The sequence below is a fragment of the Colletotrichum scovillei genome, assembly GCF_011075155.1.
Source record: "Colletotrichum scovillei strain TJNH1 chromosome Unknown Contig00005, whole genome shotgun sequence".
NCBI classification, from domain to species: Eukaryota; Fungi; Ascomycota; class Sordariomycetes; order Glomerellales; family Glomerellaceae; genus Colletotrichum; species Colletotrichum scovillei.
Window position 1 is genome coordinate 3117018 of NW_023336263.1, and position 18256 is coordinate 3135273.

Genomic DNA, 18256 nt, shown 5'->3' on the forward strand with positions numbered 1-18256 from the left:
TACGTTGAAGACATTCTCAATACTTTCGAAGAAGGCGGAAGGGTCCAGCCACGGTTAATATAAACATGTTTCGATGCACAATTTCGCATGACCCGAAATTGGTCAAGTTTGCCATGAAAATTGAAATTCGACTTGTTTTAGACCTGGTTCCTATTCACAACAAGAGGCTTCAATTGAGACACTCTGTCGATACTATTGACAGGGCCTTCCTTACTGTACGTCTGCCTCCGTTCGTTAGCAACCTTTGGGAAACGCACGAAATAGATAAACGCCCAAGTTGCTTTTGATCTCGTACCGAAGATCTCTTAATAGAATCGCCCACGACCTCATTTCTTGACTTCTGATGATTGAACAATAACACAAGTCGTTGTGAGGTTGATAAAGAGTAGTGCGACACCAGTATATGTCTGACTACGCCGCCAACCATGTCGCATTGGCAGCAACTCCTATGCTAGATATCTTGGCATTCCGCATCATTCTCCTGTACTCTTCAATCTTGGAAAGCCCAACCATGACAACTTCCTCCACAGTCTCCGGTCCAAGGCCCTTTTTCCAAACAGAAATCACACCATTCACTTGGTGATCGTCAATTGTGACAGACAAAATCATCTCCGCCTCATCCCTCAGCTCCCACGACGCCCGTCCATACGCCTTCATACCCGTCGCCTTCCAATGCAGATTGCCCAGCTCCCCAGACTCGTACTTTCCGTTGCTCTCTTTGATATTGATCTTAAGCGCACGTTGCAGAAATTGGACCTCGGTCTGGGCGGGCAGGGTGTTGAAATCGATCATGGCCACTTCTTGGCCTCCGTTCGAGGGTGATGTGACATGGCACTTGTCTCCCCAGGCTGCGAGGACCGCTTGCCGTTTTACTTCGTAGCGCGGCGTTGTGTCGCCCTTTACACCGAGGATGCGGCGGTGTTCTTTGAGTGCGGTGTAGTGGACTTCCAGAGCAGGTGTCTCTTCGGTGCGGCGTTTGTCCGGAGTGGCGTCTACGCGGACGATGAACTTCTCAAGCCAGCCGGGAGCCATTGTGATAATTTGAACGGGAGGTAACTTGGATAGTAAGAAGGTTATCTGGATATGCCAAGGCTTTTGTGTATCGGTTATTTCTTTCGTCCTTCGACTTATGCTGTGAGGTGTTGGGTCACAAGGCTCATAGATATCAGCTTCATGGCTGTTGCCTAAATGATCCCATCGTACGATGAATCATAGTAATAATACCCGTTAAGTGGGATATCTCAGCCCAGCTGGGCAAAGCGAGACTGAGCGTTATTGAGGTCCCCATCATTGTCATGGGCATACCATTCCGATGGCGGAGTTGGCGGAGGAGTTTCCCGGGTAGAGATCCACTGTCGGAGCTTCAGGAGCCTTGTCGTCTATCTTGAAGTAGACGAAACGGTGGAAAGTGGGGGTTCTTCGGCTCAGATCCGTGATTTCGGGCTCCAGTATTGTCTTCGGGGTCCATTATTGGTCCTTTCGGGGTCCATTTGTAGGGAAATTGAACAGAGCCTCAGGGTCCAAGATCATCGAATGGTAGCCAAGTACCTGTTCATCGGGACAACGGCATACTTGAACTAGTATTAGTTCTCTTCGTCCCTTATGCCTGACTTTTAATCTTCATGGAATATAAACACCATGGCACGAGAATTGAATGATTTAAGTCCTATCGAGGACTTGAGAGAAGGCAACTTGTCTAAGGTACGTCACAGATACATGCAACTCAGGGGAGTTCCCATACGTGGTTTCGCTACGAATGTTTTCCAGTAGCACTTGGCTTTGATTGATCAAGTAGAAGTTTGGAAAGACGTGCGCAGACATAACGAGAAAAGCCACTCGGAAGTTGGAATTAAAAGTCCATGATGACGGATGATGGATAAACAGCGCTACGATATGCGTCAATTCCTTATGGGTGAAAACTCTGGGGAGTAAAGGTGGGTACTAATTGACAGCATGGTACATCGGAGGGCTATTATCATCACAAGAACATTATAGTAAGTGAAATAGGCATGGGCGCCGGTAACACCTGAGGGGGCCGGCGCCGCTACGACGTCGTCAAAAGCGCCGTTGGAAATCCGGGCCCGGCCGCTGTCACTCCGTCCGGCCGGTCACCAATTCAACGTTACGCCATCCGATCAGCTCTGCAAATGTGAAAGTTGAGACGGAGACTATCTCTCCGGATAGCACGGGCATTGCCAAGATGCCGTCCAAGAACACTTGCAATTTCCGCCTCGTTCGAATCGGTTATTTAGGCTCATTACCGGATGCAACGTGATCTCCACCCCCTCAATTGGTGGAAACTCTGCTCCCCCAGCAGAGACTCATGAATGTTTACTTGAATGTCAAGAGTTCGGTTTCGGACGCAGGATCACGGAGTAGCCCGGGCACAAAGTGTCCAGAAAACTCAACTTTGGCCACATGTTTCCACCTTGAACTTTTACCTCCATGGATTTCACTCAGTGTCGACATGGCGTGATACAGGGCTGCAGAAGCGACATGAGATAAGCATTTCGGATGCCACCCACAAACTGCACATGGCTCAAGTTGCTAAAAAGCTTTGTCGGCCCAAACTTCTATTCAAGGTAGAATTCTGACCGTTTATATTAATCACACCTTTTACCTTTCAGATGACAACATTGCGCGACTTTAAACTCGAATGGCGGGACTCGGGAGTTGCCCCTCTCAGTTTAGCTCGGCGCACCTGTCAACCTCCCGGTTCTCCACTCCCGGGGGAACACCCCGGACTCGGGAATCTCGGTGCAGCATCACTCCGCTCCAAGATGCAAACTTTACTGACGCGCTTGGGACAATGTGAACAGTCTTCGATTCCGTACAGCTACAAAACATCTCATATCTCCACTGGAGCTGCTCCAATGTGACCTTTGTGATCCTCATTGTCTCTCCAGCTTAGGGCATTCCCTTGAGGTTCCTCGGAAGATCAGCATCCAAGCCCCCGGGTCGACATCATCACATAAGTCATCAAGCTCTCAAACTTCTGCTCTCCTCCTCTGAACCATCCACCATGCGTACCCTCACCGCACTCCTCGCCCTCGCAACCTCGACAATGGCAGAGACACTCCTCTACAGCAACCCGCTAAACTCAACCGCCGACGTCGCAACCTGGGTAGCAGAGGGCCCCCTCACCGTAGCAGCCGTCAACGACACCCTCGAGCTCTCGGGCGGCGGTAACCCAGACGACTACTTCGTCTACTGGGTCCCCGAGGTCTTTCCCGACGGCATCCGCATCACCTGGGAATTCTCCCCGCGCAACGAACCCGGCCTGGCCATGTTCTTCTTCGGCGCCGCCACCGTCGCCGACGACGGCAAGGGATCCATCTTCGACCCGTCCCTCAAGCCCAGGAACGGGAGCTACCCGCAGTACCACTCCTCCGACATACGCACGCTGCACGCGTCCTACTTCCGCAGACGCTGGCCCGAGGAGAGAGCGTTCCATCTGGCGAACCTGCGCAAGTCACCTGGTTTCCACCTTGTCTCTCAAGGCGCGGACCCCTTGCCCCCCGTCCCTGATGCCGCTGGTGCGTTTTACAAGATTGAGGTTATCAAGGACAAGCGCGAGGTCAAGTTCCGCATCAACGACTTGCCCATCTTTGAGTTTTACGACGACAAGTCCACGGGACCTATTATTCGGGATGGAAGAATTGGGTTCAGGCAGATGCAACCTCTTGTTGCGAGATATCGTAACCTTCAGGTGTGGAAGCTTTGAAGAAAGGATGATGACGGACATGGATAGATGTATTATGATGCTTTGATATAATAGATAATAAGCCACTATTACTGCGGCCGCACCTCTTCAACCTCCTTTAATCATCGTGCTCCTGAACCCCATTCCGTAGCCTTGATCTCCATCGAATAGGTCGACCCAAATCAGCCGACAACTTGGGCACAACCTCGCTCGTCACAGACCCCTCGTCGCCAATCTTATCCAGCTCCTCGATCAAATCAGCAACATCCGGCGGTGGAGCCGTATCGAACACGGCCTGGATATCGCCGTGCGGCGAGAACCCCGAAAGCTGCCAACCCAAGAATCTCTGGCGGCCACCGCCACCACTCATTTTCTTCCTCATCCGGCGCGAAAACTGTCGCCTCTCGTATAGACTGATCAACAACAACGTCGGCAAATTCAGCGCGCGAATGAGCGCGACGTTGACCCTGTGAAACGTCTCGGCTGACACGGCGAACCGTAACGGCAGCAGCGTCGCAAGCGCAAAGATGTTAAAGGGCGGCGGATATGCGAAGATGGCATCGCTCTTGACGCCTTCGAAGGTCAGCACCGCGCGACGAAAGCGTACCTCAGCCGCCTCGTCGGCAATAATATTGGAAAAAGTGTTTGTGAGCACGGCGACGAGGATCGTCAGGAACAGCGTGTTGCCGAGGAACGCGAAGCCGACCATGAGCGCCGGGCCGAGAATGATGTGGAACTGCGTCGACTCCTGGATGCCGGTGCCGTCGAGACCGAACCAGATCCAGAGCATCCACTTGCAAATGGCGAACCACGAGGGCGTCTCGTTGAAGTTGTCGTTGGAGTCGATGAGCCACTGCAGCGCAAGGAGGAAGCCCATGAAGCACCAGCACGCGAGGAACGACAACAGCAAGAAATCCTTCATCATGGCGTGTAAGGAGATGAGAACGATGTTGTCGGGTGCGATGTTGAAGGCGACGCGGGTGAGCAGAATGGGCGCCGCGAGCGGGAGGATGTGTAAGCCGTGACCGTCGGGGAAGTGGCCTGCTCCTACGTCGTAGATGCGCGCCAGGACGTATACGGCGTAGATTGCGGAAAAGGTAACGTCGAGCCAGGACCAGAGATTTTGCGCGTGGACCTCCCAGCCGTGCTCTGCCACGGCGGCGACTTCGTCGAGGACCCAGCCGGCGGCGTAGATACAGAAGAGAAACTCAAAGACCTCGTTGCTGCTGCGGCGATAGAGCATGGCGAGGAAGTAGAGGATCATCAGGATGAGGAACTGGACGAATTCGATGGAGTTACGGGAGCGCGGGACGATGAGGCGGTAATGGTTTAGGAGGGGCGCTTTTCGCGGGTCATAGAGGGAGATGGGGCGGTACTCGTAGTGGTCGGGCAGGATGTCGACAAAAGAGAGCGGGGTGTAGACGACGCGGCCCTCGTAGACGGCGTTGATGACGCGCTGGCATCCGGGCGAGGAGATGAAGGTCTTGCTCTCGGAGAGGATGGCCAGCTCGAGGGCGGTGAGTTTGCGTTCGAGACCACCACGTTCCTGTGGTGCCCACTGCCGACGGCCTTCAAACTCCACGGCTTCGGGGGCGCCCTCGAACGGATCGAAGCCGCCGACGAGGAGGCGTGAGAGGAAGAGGAGGCCTTGGGAGCCCGGATTGGCTTCGTGGAAGCGGCGGAGGACGCGGGCTGCTACGAGTTCGCAGAGTGTTGCACGGGCTATGTTGACGGGTTGGTGGACTGAAGTTGCCTGCTGGCGAAGGAAGTAGAGGCGGTTGGCAAGGAGGCAGTAGACTTGTTTTGGTGTTAGTCATGAGTGGTATTGAGTAAAAGGGGGCCACGTACCTATGGTGATGTCGTTGGGGTGATATAGACGCTCAACAAGAGGCCGGACGATGAGAATGTTCATCCTAGGGTCACTCAACTGGCTGAGTGTGTATGGATCATCTAGATCTCAGTGTGAGTGTACTTGTTTCCTGACAATAAAAGTTGTTCCTTACCTATACTTGCATTGATGAGCCGACGGACGCTACCCATGGTCAGTATTGTGATATCCGAAATCTATCATGAGATGTTCCGAGCTTAATGAACGTACCGATGCATTGAAACATAGATGGGCAGCTCAGAAACTGAAGACGGAACCCCGGGTTTCTCGTCCTCGTCACCATCACCAAGACAAGCCTCAGTCTCCGAGCCGCCAGCGACACCAGGACCTTCGTCGTCCTCCTCCTCGGCACCACGACACCTCTGACGGCCCGTCCACAATTTGGCCTCTTCCGCCATCTCCTCCGTCGGCGACCGTCTCATCTCCAGCTTCTCACAGGTCGGTGTGGTCCGTCTGCGTCGCAAATACATTCACTTTTGCTATGGGATACATCAAGAGGCAAATGGTAATGGCACACAGATCAAAAGGCCACGGGCAATCAGAGAAACGAGCACCTGTCCTAATTGTCCGCTGACGAATCGTCCCCTTAAAAAGGACAATACGGAACAGCTGGGGTAAAGGGGCCCTGTTTTTAGTCATGGAATCTTGGCGATTCATTACAAGACACCAGCCGCGATGCCCAGGATTTGGGAGGAAACCATTATGTAAGTGCGAGTCGCTGCGCACGCGCGTAGCCGGTGACCCCTGACAAGGCGCCAGACCCCGAGACCGTGTTTGAAGTAGCATTTCTGATTGAAGCAAGTGACGAGGCTTTTGCTCAGAGCAGCATGCCGGAAAGAGGGACAAACAGAGTTCACCACGGTGTAGCTACATCTCCAGATGACCATGCTAGAACTTGAACCAAGGAATTCTTAGCCTTCACCTTTGAGGGTTGTTCGTGGACTTGAGCACTCCACCGACCAGTCACTTTGTCCTAATCGCAGAGGTTGATTAAACGTATCGAGTTCATGAGATGTAAAATGGGATCTGGAGAACGTTGAACAGCGGATATCCGGGCTTCATCACTGTCTCCGCCAAGCCGGACATGGCAAAGACTAAGGTAAGGGACGTCGCGTTCGCAAAATCCGGGGTCCACCGAGACCAAGCCTCTCGGAGCACCGGCCTTACATTTCTCCCTTTCGCCTGGTACCTCAGCGGGGGGCCTGCCCAACCACCCGCAACCACCATCCCGACCGCGGGGTCCTATCGATAACCGTCACCCAGCTTCATCACCACGCAACGTCATCCAGGCAACGACACAGTCGCCCACCAAAAACCAAAACATCCTCACCACCACACCACCAAGACTCTCGTTCACCACCCCAAAAGACTCATCGAAATCTCTCACACGACCCGCACACCAAGTAAAACCGAAACCGCAACAATGAACCGCCTCTTCGGCGCAGCCCCCAAGGGCCCAAAACCAACCCTAAACAGCGCAATCACAAACATCGACGACCGCATCTCCTCAATCGACGTCAAACTCTCCGCCCTCACCGCAGAACTAAACACCTACCAGCAAAAACTCTCCAAAATGCGCGACGGCCCCGGTAAAAACGCAATCAAGCAAAAAGCCCTAAAAGTCCTCCAGCGCCGCAAAATGTACGAGTCCCAGCGCGACCAGCTCCAGTCCCAGGTCTGGAACATGGAGCAGGCGCAGACGATGCAGGATAACCTGAAAAATACCATGGCCACCGTCGACGCGCTCAAGACGACAAACAAGGAACTCAAGAAGCAGTATGGGAAGGTGGACATTGACAAGATTGAGAGGTTGCAGGATGAGATGGCGGATTTGATGGATATTGGAAACGATATCCAGGAGAGTTTGGCGCGGTCGTACGATGTGCCCGAGGACGTGGACGAGGCGGAGCTGGATGCCGAGTTGGAGGCGTTGGGGATGGAGGCCGAGTTGGAGCCCGAGATGGGCGCCATGCCGAGTTTCTTGCAGGAGGAGTTGCCCGAGTTTGTGGATGAGGAGCCGGCCAAGGAGGGTGCCAAGCTCAAGGAGGCTGCTGGCTAATGTGCTTGCAGAGTGTGGTGCAGGAAAGGAGACCAAGATTAGATGGGAGAGCAAAGGCGAGCTTTTGGAGTTTCGTTTTGTTGTCGGCGTAATGGCATACCTCATATCCACATCATTACAAGTACCAGGCACAGTGGTTATTCATGTTCACAACTCGAAAACACTTCTTATTGTTCCGAAACTCCTCTTCTTCCCGAAAGTAAAACCAATGAGTCCTCCCTCTGCCGATACGATTCGCTATGCCAGTGAGATGCTGCTACTACTACTGCTATTCCAACACGCTACGTCGTCCACCTCTACTCCACCGTCCCAAAGAACCGCGCAACCTCCTCCAACTCCGAATCGTTGTTGCAAAAGTCCCAGCCCACAATGACACTCGTCTGACTACAACAAATGATCCTGCGGGCATCGTATTGCAACTTGAACACCCTCGCTGGGCCGTTGTCGCCGTTGGCAATGTGCGGGTGGTGTGCCGCGTCCGGCACAGGGTTTTGCGCACCTTGTACCGGCACCGGCGTCGCCTGAGTCTGAACGGGTGCTCCGGGCTGCGTCGGCTGTGCTTGATTCTGAGCTTGTCCCTGGATGTGTAAATGTCCTTGCACCTGGGGCGTCGCAGGTCCGGCGGCGGGTGTAGCGGCGGCGGCGGCGGCGGCAGCAGCTTCTTGTTCTTGAGCCTGTCGCTGGCGCAGAACTTCCATATGAAATCTGGCAAGATTCGGCTGCTGGACCTGTGTGCTTGACGACGGAGCGAATCCATTCAAGGGTGGCAGCGATGGCGGATCAATTGTTTGCGCCTCGCGGTTCGCCATAAGACGGCGCGACTGGTTGAGTTGCGTCTCCAAAAGGGCAGCATTGAGTACATTGCGGAGGTCGGCTCTGATGCGCGGGTTTGGGTCTCTGCTAATGGCAGCCTGAATATGTGAATTGTACACCAGCATCGTCGGGTAGTGATGCAAAGCCTGGCGCAGCTGCGTCGGTCCCCGAGGCACAACCGCATCAATCAGGTTCATAAAAGCCTGTGCCGAATCGGGTGTGATGGTGGCAATAATGGGACTGTCGACGGTTGTCCTGGGAGAAGATCCCCGAGTGCCGCGCGCCGTGGACGAGGAGGCTGACTCCAAGTTTGCCAGCATCTCTTGTGCGGTGAGCTGCGAAGCCGCTCTCGCCGCAGCTTGAGCTTGACTTTGGGCTGCCGCAGCTCCCTCTTCCTGACGCAGGTGTTGCGTGTCCTTCCAAACGCCCTCCTTATCACGGCGCCAGATGATGATACTCTGGTCGTAGGAGCCAGACACGATGCGAGCGTATTTGCCGCCACCGCCGCCGGGAGGAAGAATGGCACCGTACGCCGTAATGTCCTCCGGTCGTTGACTACCCGCGTTACGGGCCTGGGCACGACCACGGCGACTGCCATGATCGCTAAAGGGGCTGACGACTCCATCAGCTACCGCCTTAAAGTACATCTCGTCAATCCTCTTGGCCTCAGCCTTATCCTCTTCAGCGCTGTAAGGAAGATCGCCGAAACCAGCCTGGACCGTTCGCACAAGGTTCGTGTGCGCGCGCAGACTGGCGACTTCGAGACCCGTGAACCTGTCAAACACCTTGACCTCGTTGTCGCTGCTGCCGCTAACAATCCTCCGACCGTCGTACTGCACGCAGGCAATGCCCTTACTATGGCCAACGACTGTCCGGATACAGACCTGCTTTGTCCAGTCCCAGACCTTGATGTTTCTGTCACCGCTGGCTGACACCACTTCGTTGCCATGGATTTGAACGGCGTTGACAGCCGCTCCATGTCCGTCCAGAGAACCAATAAGGCTATACGCAGGCTTGAGAGGCAGGTCGTCCATGGGGTTGCCGTATCCGTAGTCTCTGACGCGTTTCGGGGCGTTGAAGACGACATCGCCGTCACCGTAGCCCGGATCACCGTATTTGAGCGGTCGGCGGTTGAAAATCTTGATAGTCTTGTCCTTTGAGCATGTGACCAGAATCCTTTTGTCGAATTTGATGTTGAGAACCGACTCGGAGTGAGCATTCTTGAGCCTTTGAATCATCTGTCCTGTTGAAAACTTCCACAGAATGACGTTGGAGTCACTGCTTCCAGAGACGATCAAATCTTCGTCCTTGTCCGCATCGAACTGCAAGCAGAGAACAGATCCAGTATGGCCTTCCAGGGGCGGCCTCAACAATCGCTGGGTGTGCAGACTCCAGATACGAAGGGTCTTGTCACGACTACCGCTGACGAGGTATTCGCTGTCGAATTGCAGACTGTATATGCACTCTTGGTGGCCTTCTTGCGGGTGATCCGGGTGGGGCAGCTGGAAGTTGGTGAACTTGCCCAGCTCCCAGTTTTGCTCCAGGCGGTAGCGCATCGTATATAGATACTTCCAGTCGAGCCTGTACCGTCGGCTAGGTGCGTCCCAGGACCATAGTGACGACCGCGAGATTCTGCCGAGAGCGTCGGTGGACATCATGGGCGGCAGCGAGTCTTCCTTGACAAGAGCGGCCCGTAGCATAGGCGATGCTTTACCCTTGCCCTTGGTGTCGACGCCGAAATTTCTCTCCGTACTTCGACGTGTGGACCCCGAAGCCGACCTGTCTAGATCCATATCTCCATGTTGCGGCGTAGCTGAATTCCGAGAGAAGCCGAATGACGAGGCAGGGCTGCCAAAGATGCTGTTACCCATGATTGAGTTCATCGAATCTTCCCTGGTGACCGAAGCCCCGGCGTCCGTCATCTCGAGATCGTTGTCTTCGGATATCGCGCGCTTCTTGTGCGTGTGGCCGTCCTCGCATGATCGAACCCTGTGGAGAGAGCTGGGAGATTGGTTCTGGGGTTTGTTCGCGTCTTCTTCCCACTTGTTGACTTCCGAGTAGATGGCCTTCCAGCCCTCCATGTTGTACAGCTTTTCCCATAGCTTGCGGTCGAGGGCCAGTTCGTGCCAGGCGTGGCAAGCCTTGGCGACGTGGATGAGAGAGAGAGGATCGAGGTATCCGAGAATCTTCAGGCAGACTTCTGTCGGCAAGTAGTGAACGAAGTTGATGTACATGCGAGGGTGTAGACGCTCGACGATTTCGACGATGGTCGATGTGGGTAGCTGGTCGAGGAGTGCTATAGCAAGCTCTGTTCATTTGGCAAGGTGGCGTGTCAGTTGTTACCCCAAGGAATTTGAGCAAGCAGAGCCAATGTCTGCCCTGCTGTAGCTGCATCAGAAGGCAAGGTAAACGTACCAGTCTTTTCAGAGGTGGACAGGCCGGGGAGATGCTGGGCAAGCCAGGCGGGCAGGTCTGCAGGTGGACGCGAAGCCGAGACATCCTGGGTGCCGCTGAAGCTAGGGTTCAGAGGGTCTTCGGAGTAGCCTTCGTCGGGCTGTTGTGAGGTAAAGGCAGACATGACTGGCGAGTGTGTGTAGTTCGGGAGGTTATGGAGATGTCGCGCAGGACTCGGTCTCTACGGCTCTTCTCTAATGGAAAGGTATGCGCAGTCGCGGGCCATGCGGGCGAGGGGCAGAAGGGGTTCGTGCTCGGTCGCGGGGTGGACTACGGTCGATTGGCTTCTCTGGAATGCTTCGTGGTGGTAGTGGTCGTCGTCTTCTTGGTCGAGAGTATGCGGCGGGAGAGAGAGGCAAGTGAGACTATGTGCGGACTGATATCCAGGGTAGTCTTTGGGCGACGTGATGCAAGGCGGCTAGGGTTCCTTTGATGGGCGTGGTTACTTATTGGCGGTGATGCAATGGTAGGTGTAGAATGTTGTCTTAGTTGTGTCGCATCCAGAAAATAAAGCAAGGAACGGGTGCGGCTTGAAAGCTGCGAGTGTCGATGCAACAGCAGAAGCAAGGCAGGCAAAGAGAAGAGGAGATGGAACAGGGTGTGGGGTGGGAAAATAGTGGGATTGAGATTTTGGATTGAGATGGAGAGTTGGATTGGGGGAAAGGAAGGGTTGGTTGGATGATGTTGAACGGCGGGTTGAATGCTTGGATGTTTGGATGCTGGGCTGACCGGGGGCGGCACGGCGGGTGGAAATGCAGCGGGAGCGCTTGGCCGTTGTTGGTTGAAGATGCCTGGGTGCCGCCGTGTGGTAAGCAGGCAGGGCAATAATTACGGATGCAGGTAAGCGATCCAGACCTGCCCGATAATTACCTTAGGTGACAGCTCAGGTGAGCAAGGTGAACACAAGGCAGTGGCAGGCAAGACAAGGCAGCGGAGTGTGGAAGGCGAGAGGCGGCGGCGGCGGCGGCGGCGGCGGGCGGTATGAAGACGGGAACCTTAGGGAAGCCAAGTGGGCACTACCTGAGGTAGGCGGGGATTGCTCTGCAGCCTGGAAAGCCTGTTTTTTGGTCCCTTGGAATCACCTCAACCTGAGAAATTGGTGATTGGCATAGGATGAGAGGGGAAACGAGGGAACCATGGAACATGGAAACACGGGAACACAACAGCACAACAACAAGTTGACCGCTGAGCAACTACTCCGTATGGTACCGAACTAAGGTCCGCATACGGATCCACGGATACCTCATGCAAACAAGTTTTGGCAGACTGAGAGAGGGCGGAGGTGGCGGGATGGGATGGGGATGATGGAGCAATAACAGACGGGTCCGGCGATTATCACTTTTCCTTGTTCTCTTGTCTAAAGGCATTGCTCCCCACGCTCCCTCACGCTTCTATTGCTATTTACTCTCCTCCGTCTCCATGTCTGTTGATCAGAGCAATTGACCAATATCATCATCGCATCCCATCCCCTCATCCCCTCAGCATCCTCTCACGATGCCCACCTCCAACCTCTCATCCTCAGCTCCCCATCGAACCCCTCTGATATCCATACTGAGTGCGGATACCAGACCAAGTCAGTGACAAGAGTTGTGGACATGCAACAGACAAAGTAGGCAAGGACCGGCAGGCAAAAATAAGCCGCAAGAACAAGGGGTCTGCCCAAGCAATGCGGAGCGACCACCGGCCGCGGGAGTATGCCGCCACGTCCGTCCACCGCCCGCATTCCACTCACTCACTCACTCTGCATTACTCCTAGAAAGCTGTCCAGCGTTCACTTTACATGGTGCGAGCACGGCATAAGGTCAGACCATGCGCCGAAGCCGTCGCTCTCTCTGATAGCAGGTACCCCCGAGCGCCCCCGGGATGACGAACGGCTTCCGGGAAGAATATGAAAAGAAGCTCAAGATAATGAAGCGTCATTCAGCCCTCTCACTCCCATCTACTTTCAAGTTACCATACCTCTCAATTTACAACGTCTCCCTCCCTCCCACTTGTGCCTGCCGCCTCACTGCACGAAATACATACATACATACATACAGCACCTAGACTTCGCAAAAGACCCGCAAATGAGCAGCAACGGGTGGCAAAAACGCGGGAGGGGCTTTGGGTGGAGTTAAAATCCAGAACGTGCCAGCAGAAAGCAACATTCAAAAGTGAAAAAAGACCTCGCCTCAAGCCTATGGGGGATCCTAGGTTCACTACGGAGTATGGTTGGGCAAGAGTGTGATGTGGCACACATGTGCGCATGTCCAGATTTAGACACGCCCGCCGCCGGCCGACGACTTGTCTTACATTTCGTGTATCCCCACGAACGCAGGGTGAGATCTTGTCTTTTGGGATTCGTGATCTCAGATACTCGCGTATTACATGAGACACACATCTAGATCTCACAACTACTCAGAAATCCGAGATCAGATCTGACCTTGATCTTATTCCCCCTCAGCTTACTTGACATATAATCACCATAATCACCCATATATGTCATGAACCGTGGCGTTCCCTCACATATACCTCTTACCCGCAGATACACCTCCCTCCCCAATTTAAGCTCACAACGGAACTCAATCGGCCAAGAAAGTTTATTTTTCTTCTCAGTGAATCCCCTTCTGTCTTGCTTGATTACCTGCTCCATACACCTACACATAGACAGCATTCACGATTCCCCTCCCCGTCGACGCCGACTTCTCCATCGCACAGCAAAACCCATATTCCCTCTTTCCCCCCTCCCATCGGGCTGCCGAGACTGGTCTGGTTCATCGCAACATGAAATGCTAATCATGTGCCCAGACTCGGCTCTAGCTCTTAGGTTCCTGTATGTTACCTTCAAAGTTGTTTCCCATGCGTCTTGGATTTCATCACTGGCCGATGCCATAAAACGCTTTTCTGATACAGGCCCTTCTCACTGAACCAAGGCCGGTTGTACTTACTTTCAACTGCCTCATCGTTTACTACTCAACCGATTTCGAAGAGCAGAAAAAAAGAGGTGAGGCAAATCATATCGTAATGTTCTTGCCACTTAGCTTCATGGTTTCCCTTGTGCCTACAAGCTGCTGTCGAGCGGGCCGAAAAAAATGGAAAGCCGAATGATAAGTCAGACGCACCTGTCACTGACACGTGTACGATGCAGATCGGCGGCGGCGAACGTTCCGCCCTGATCAATAGTTTCCCCCTACTCTTCTCTCATTCGCGATCTGAAATGGCCAATTCTCGGGCCTACCACGAAAGTAAGTGGATATGATCGCTCTGCCGATTCAGCCGGCTTCAGCCATGAGCCAACACCAGGTGCTTCCGCCCTCCCCGGTGAGCCTCCGAAAAGTGACAACGCCCGGTCCGGGCACCCGCATGACTGCGCCTACCTCTCAGGCACTAAAAGCGCGGCAAGAAGTTCAGGAGGCTCACTAGGACAAACACGAGGGATCCCTCAACCTGATTTCAAAGGGACTCTCCTGACAGATGCAGGTCGAGCACGAATAGAGGCCGCGGGAACGACGTCGCACATGGCAGAAAACTCCAATGAGGAAGCCGACTTGGTTTCAATGACTTTCCCATCCGCCCGCGGTCATGTCGCACGAAGCTTTTCTTGTGCGCGCGCGCTGTTCGGAGCTGACCTTGCAATTCTCTAGAAAACCTCCGGGTAAGTTTCTTGGGTGTTCGCCTCTTCTGCACGTCAGCCCGGGACTCCCCTCTCTGAATGCTCGCCTCCGAAGGGGGTATGACGTTCTCTCTTTATTAGAGATTGTTCGTGTGAGTGCAGGCGTGTCATTGCCGGGCGCATCGAGTCGCGCACAAGGTCACGAGGCGACGCTCAACAATCAGATTGTTTCCCAAACTGCGATGAGTCAAGGCAAACTGTGTCCGTAAAAGCACTGGCTCTTTGGATGAGTGCTCTCAGAATGGAATGCCTGTTTATGACAACGGACAACCAGAATGAGGCGAAATGACCCCCGAGCTTCGTCAGTCTACTGCGTGAACAAACGGCCTAAAGTGATTTTCCGGGGAACTTCGGCTTTTTCGTGGATCCACCACGAATCCTACGGTCCCTATTCGTATCCGTGAGGTCTAGTCCTACCAGTTAGGGGATGGGCTGCGAGAGATGCCGTGGTTTGCGTGGGTGCATGCACGAGAGATTTGTCCCGATAGACTATCCCCAGTTTGTCCGTCCTTTGTGAGCCTCAGCCCAATGGTGACATCTTGGCATCCTCCGCAAAATACCATTGGTGAAAATCTTATGCTGTCATAGATTCCCAGCTGTCTTAGTGATGTCTCGTCCTCAAACAATTTTCTGGAGGAAAACAAACAACGGGCAAAGAAAGACCGGGTGCTGCGGCTGATCTCCATGCTCTCTGATGGCGCCTGCTAAACTGCGAATGGCATAAATTGTGCAGCTCAGGCGCATCGCATCGGTCCTGAGCTATCCAGCGGCCGCCGAGTCTCAACCATGCCGCCTTGAGACGGGGCCGGTACTCATCATCAAGCCACCGAAAACGCCTCTCGCTCCGAGCAGCTCGCACCACCGCTCCAGCCCGGACCGCCCAGGCCGAGAGTGAGACGCACCGTTGAAGCCTCCAAGCCTGGGGCTGAGGTGGCCCGCTGCGATACTGGGCTTGCATAGGTATTTCTCTTTTGCAGGATACGTACATGGGAAGAAACAAGGACGAGCGCCATGTTTGGCATCGACAGCTCATTCCACAAAGCAGCAAAGGCACGAGAGGTAATCTGAAGCATATTGCAGCGCATCTTGAATGATGGGAAGATTTTGCCCGGGACGCCCTTCGTTCGGAGTGGATTCCGCTCGCCTTTCTGGAGGCCAGTCGTCGTGACCCATGTCGGCCATCCCTTGTAAGGCGTTGGTTGAGTGGTCCAGAAAATCCCAAAAATAATTCATCATGTGAGGCTCCCATTGTTTCCTAGGCCTTGTGGGACAGCCTACCAGGTGCATGAAGATGGTGTTTCAACGTCTTTGACGTGTTTTGGTCAGCTCATGGAGGGTGGCTTACCGGGACTTGATCCGCGGTTCTGGATTGGATATCCAGCCAGGACTTAGTTCGCAGGGAATTAGGTTTTGTGGCCATGGACCTGGACATGACGGTACCTATGCCCTTCAACGGGCGGTCGGTAGCCGTGTGCCCGGACAGACTGACAGCGACAGTTGCAGGGTGAGCGTCGTCCTTGATAGCAAGCGTGAAGGCGCGAGAGACCCTGAAGAGACACGACGGCAGAGTCAGAAGAGACCAGGATGGCAGTGCGAGGCTGCACGGCGCATGTCCTGTCTGCGGCGTGAGAGCAGGGTAGTTCCGTGCATTGGAGCATCGAAACAACAGACGGATGGGAGACGCTCATGCGGTTGTCTGAGAACCCATCCACCGATTTCGTCTGTGTATGTGGGTGAGTGAGTCTGTCGGTCGGGCGGCTTAAAATGCTGACGGGCAGCATAGCACAGTGGTTTCTGGAGAGTGGGGGGGCCATGTGTCTGTATCCCTCCTAGCAGCCGGCAGCGCAAAACGTGGTCAAAGTTTGCTAAGAGAAGACGCCTTGCGATATGTGCAGCAGGATATACGGCGGGCGAAGGGGGGAAGGCCCGAAGAGTGCAGACACGACCGGATGGCTGTGCTCGAAGGCGCCTGGCGCATCGTTAGTTTCAATGTTGGGAGGAGACCAACCGCGATGAACTGATTGCGACTGCAACGGCAGTTGTCGATCGATGCAGGCCGGTCAGGTCTTGTTCGGGTCTTGGCCGAGATGGCGATGCGCATCGAGGTCAGTTTGTCGAATGCAACCCCCAAGATAGGGAATATGCAGCATCGAGTACGGACTGCGGAGGATGGATGCAAAAGAGTTGGTCAGGAAGTCTTTGCTCAGAGGGCACGAGGGGTCGTGGAGATTTTGGCTTTGAGAGCGCAGGAAGGAACCCTTCTTTCTTGGTGCCTTCCCGAGATTCCCCAGGTGTCTTGTCGGAGCACAGGCCGGGGCGTTAGCTAAGCCGAGATGGGTTATCTGTAACTTCTCAGGTAGGTACCAATGTGCTCCGGACGCTACGGTTGTTTCCAGGTTCCCTCATTGTACCTACCTCTCCAGCTAAATTTTGTTTTCTTTCTTGAAAGATATCAAGATACTCTGCACTCTATCTTGATTGATGACCTACCTTGCCGAACAGCTCACCGTATGATATTGCCATCTCCGTGTCTCTAACTGATCTTGACTGAGCAATACAAATAAATCATGTTAGGCGCAAGTGGCCTGAGGGGTTTGGACCAATAAGTGGGCAGTCGGCTCATTGTGCAGAGCAACCATGGGTTTATCGAATTCTACAGCGGGGGAATAAAGGGCCCGGCGGGCATGTCGTGCAACGAGTACCTTGCAGACGCAATGGGGGCATGGCAATCAACCCGACACCGGCTTGAAGGTGCTCGAGCATGCGAATACTGTGTAAATACGGATACTGATTGATGCTTATGATTTGTTCCATTAAAGGTGTCTGCAATTGGTGCAAGACAGCGTTGGATCACAGGTATTGTACCGTAGAAACTACATAGTGTTAGTTCATATGCGACGGTGGATAGGGTACTTCTCACGCTTCCCCTTCCCGGGAAAGGCCCGTTTCCTCCATGCTCGTCATCCAGGGCATAACAATGACAGCCGTCAGAAAACAAGACGCAGGATGCGGGACACGGGACGGGCAGAATGGAGGATCTGCTCAAGACAGTAGGTAATCAACAATCCACCTCAATCCATATAGTTTGGATAGTGAGTTTTCAGAAAATTGTGTATCGTCGAGTCTGCTTGTGCTGGACTCTGCCCCCCGGTCTATCCGTACCCTCCATTACAAGTTTCCCCTATCTTTGTTCCATCAACCTTCTCGAACAATGCAGTGCCGGCCAAGTAGATGTACGGATGTGTCTAGGTCTTGTGTTCCTCTGCCTCGTGCTCGATAACCCCCCTCCTCTTTGTCAGTCCGAGTGCCCTCCTTCTTGTATGCCTCAAGACTTGTCCACTCCTTGTCTCCAAGGATCTACGGTGTAGACGGTCGCTCTGTCCGTAATAGAGATCTCGATATTCCTCTGTGATGCTGGAGAGTTGTTGAGAGCACAGATGCTGATTCCTGATAGAGGTCTTCCTGGCCAGTGACGCACTCAAAATGTCCCCATTCCTATTCTGATCATTTGTTCCTTCCTTCCCCGTCGAGGCTTGCCCTGCAATACGTATGTACGTACTCTTGCGCCTGAAGGCTGATGGAAGGCTGATGGGATCGCAATACGTACCGGGCGCGCACCACGAGGGCAGGTTCAATCAATAGGAGACGTGGATCTGTCCACTGCGACGGGAGACCAAGCCCAATGTA

At 53.9% G+C, this 18256-nt stretch overlaps 5 protein-coding genes across 5 annotated transcripts; 2 read left to right on the plus strand and 3 right to left on the minus strand.

Annotated features, from left to right (window-relative positions):
- Positions 1-411: 411 nt before the first annotated feature.
- HER10_EVM0012275 (uncharacterized protein) lies at positions 412-1032 on the minus strand (the record flags this gene model as incomplete). The annotated part of the gene is made up of 1 exon (XM_035481673.1): positions 412-1032. The coding sequence occupies one exon, from the start codon at positions 1030-1032 to the stop codon at positions 412-414; it is 621 nt and encodes a 206-aa protein (XP_035334472.1).
- A 1597-nt stretch (positions 1033-2629) lies between these two features.
- Positions 2630-3724, plus strand: HER10_EVM0007517 (YesU protein; the record flags this gene model as incomplete). Its single annotated transcript, XM_035477071.1, has 1 exon — positions 2630-3724. The coding sequence occupies exon 1, from the start codon at positions 3023-3025 to the stop codon at positions 3722-3724; it is 702 nt and encodes a 233-aa protein (XP_035334122.1). The 5' UTR covers positions 2630-3022.
- Positions 3725-3821: 97 nt separating this feature from the next.
- Positions 3822-4946, minus strand: HER10_EVM0004052 (nonselective cation channel; the record flags this gene model as incomplete). Its single annotated transcript, XM_035473709.1, has 1 exon — positions 3822-4946. One exon carries the CDS (start codon positions 4944-4946, stop codon positions 3822-3824), a length of 1125 nt encoding a protein of 374 aa, XP_035333891.1.
- A 1889-nt stretch (positions 4947-6835) lies between these two features.
- Positions 6836-7780, plus strand: HER10_EVM0002820 (Snf7 family protein). The gene has a single exon (XM_035472514.1). It carries the CDS (start codon positions 7015-7017, stop codon positions 7648-7650), a length of 636 nt encoding a protein of 211 aa, XP_035333814.1. The 5' UTR covers positions 6836-7014; the 3' UTR covers positions 7651-7780.
- Positions 7781-7831: 51 nt separating this feature from the next.
- Positions 7832-11897, minus strand: HER10_EVM0007423 (WD domain-containing protein). The gene is made up of 2 exons (XM_035476979.1): positions 10879-11897; positions 7832-10771 (listed from the first exon to the last, which is right to left on the minus strand). The coding sequence occupies exons 1-2, from the start codon at positions 11039-11041 to the stop codon at positions 7947-7949; spliced, it is 2988 nt and encodes a 995-aa protein (XP_035334114.1). The 5' UTR covers positions 11042-11897; the 3' UTR covers positions 7832-7946.
- Between the last annotated feature and the right edge of the window lie 6359 nt (positions 11898-18256).

Excerpts from the sequence above, each read along its gene's own strand:
- HER10_EVM0007423 (XM_035476979.1), bottom strand. The coding sequence starts at position 11,041 with ATGTCTGCCTTTACCTCACAACAGCCCGACGAAGGCTACTCCGAAGAC. Across the intron at positions 10,772-10,878 it reads GTCCACCTCTGAAAAGACTG|AGCTTGCTATAGCACTCCTC; the intron begins GTACGTTTACCT and ends CCAAATGAACAG.
- HER10_EVM0002820 (XM_035472514.1), top strand. The coding sequence starts at position 7,015 with ATGAACCGCCTCTTCGGCGCAGCCCCCAAGGGCCCAAAACCAACCCTA.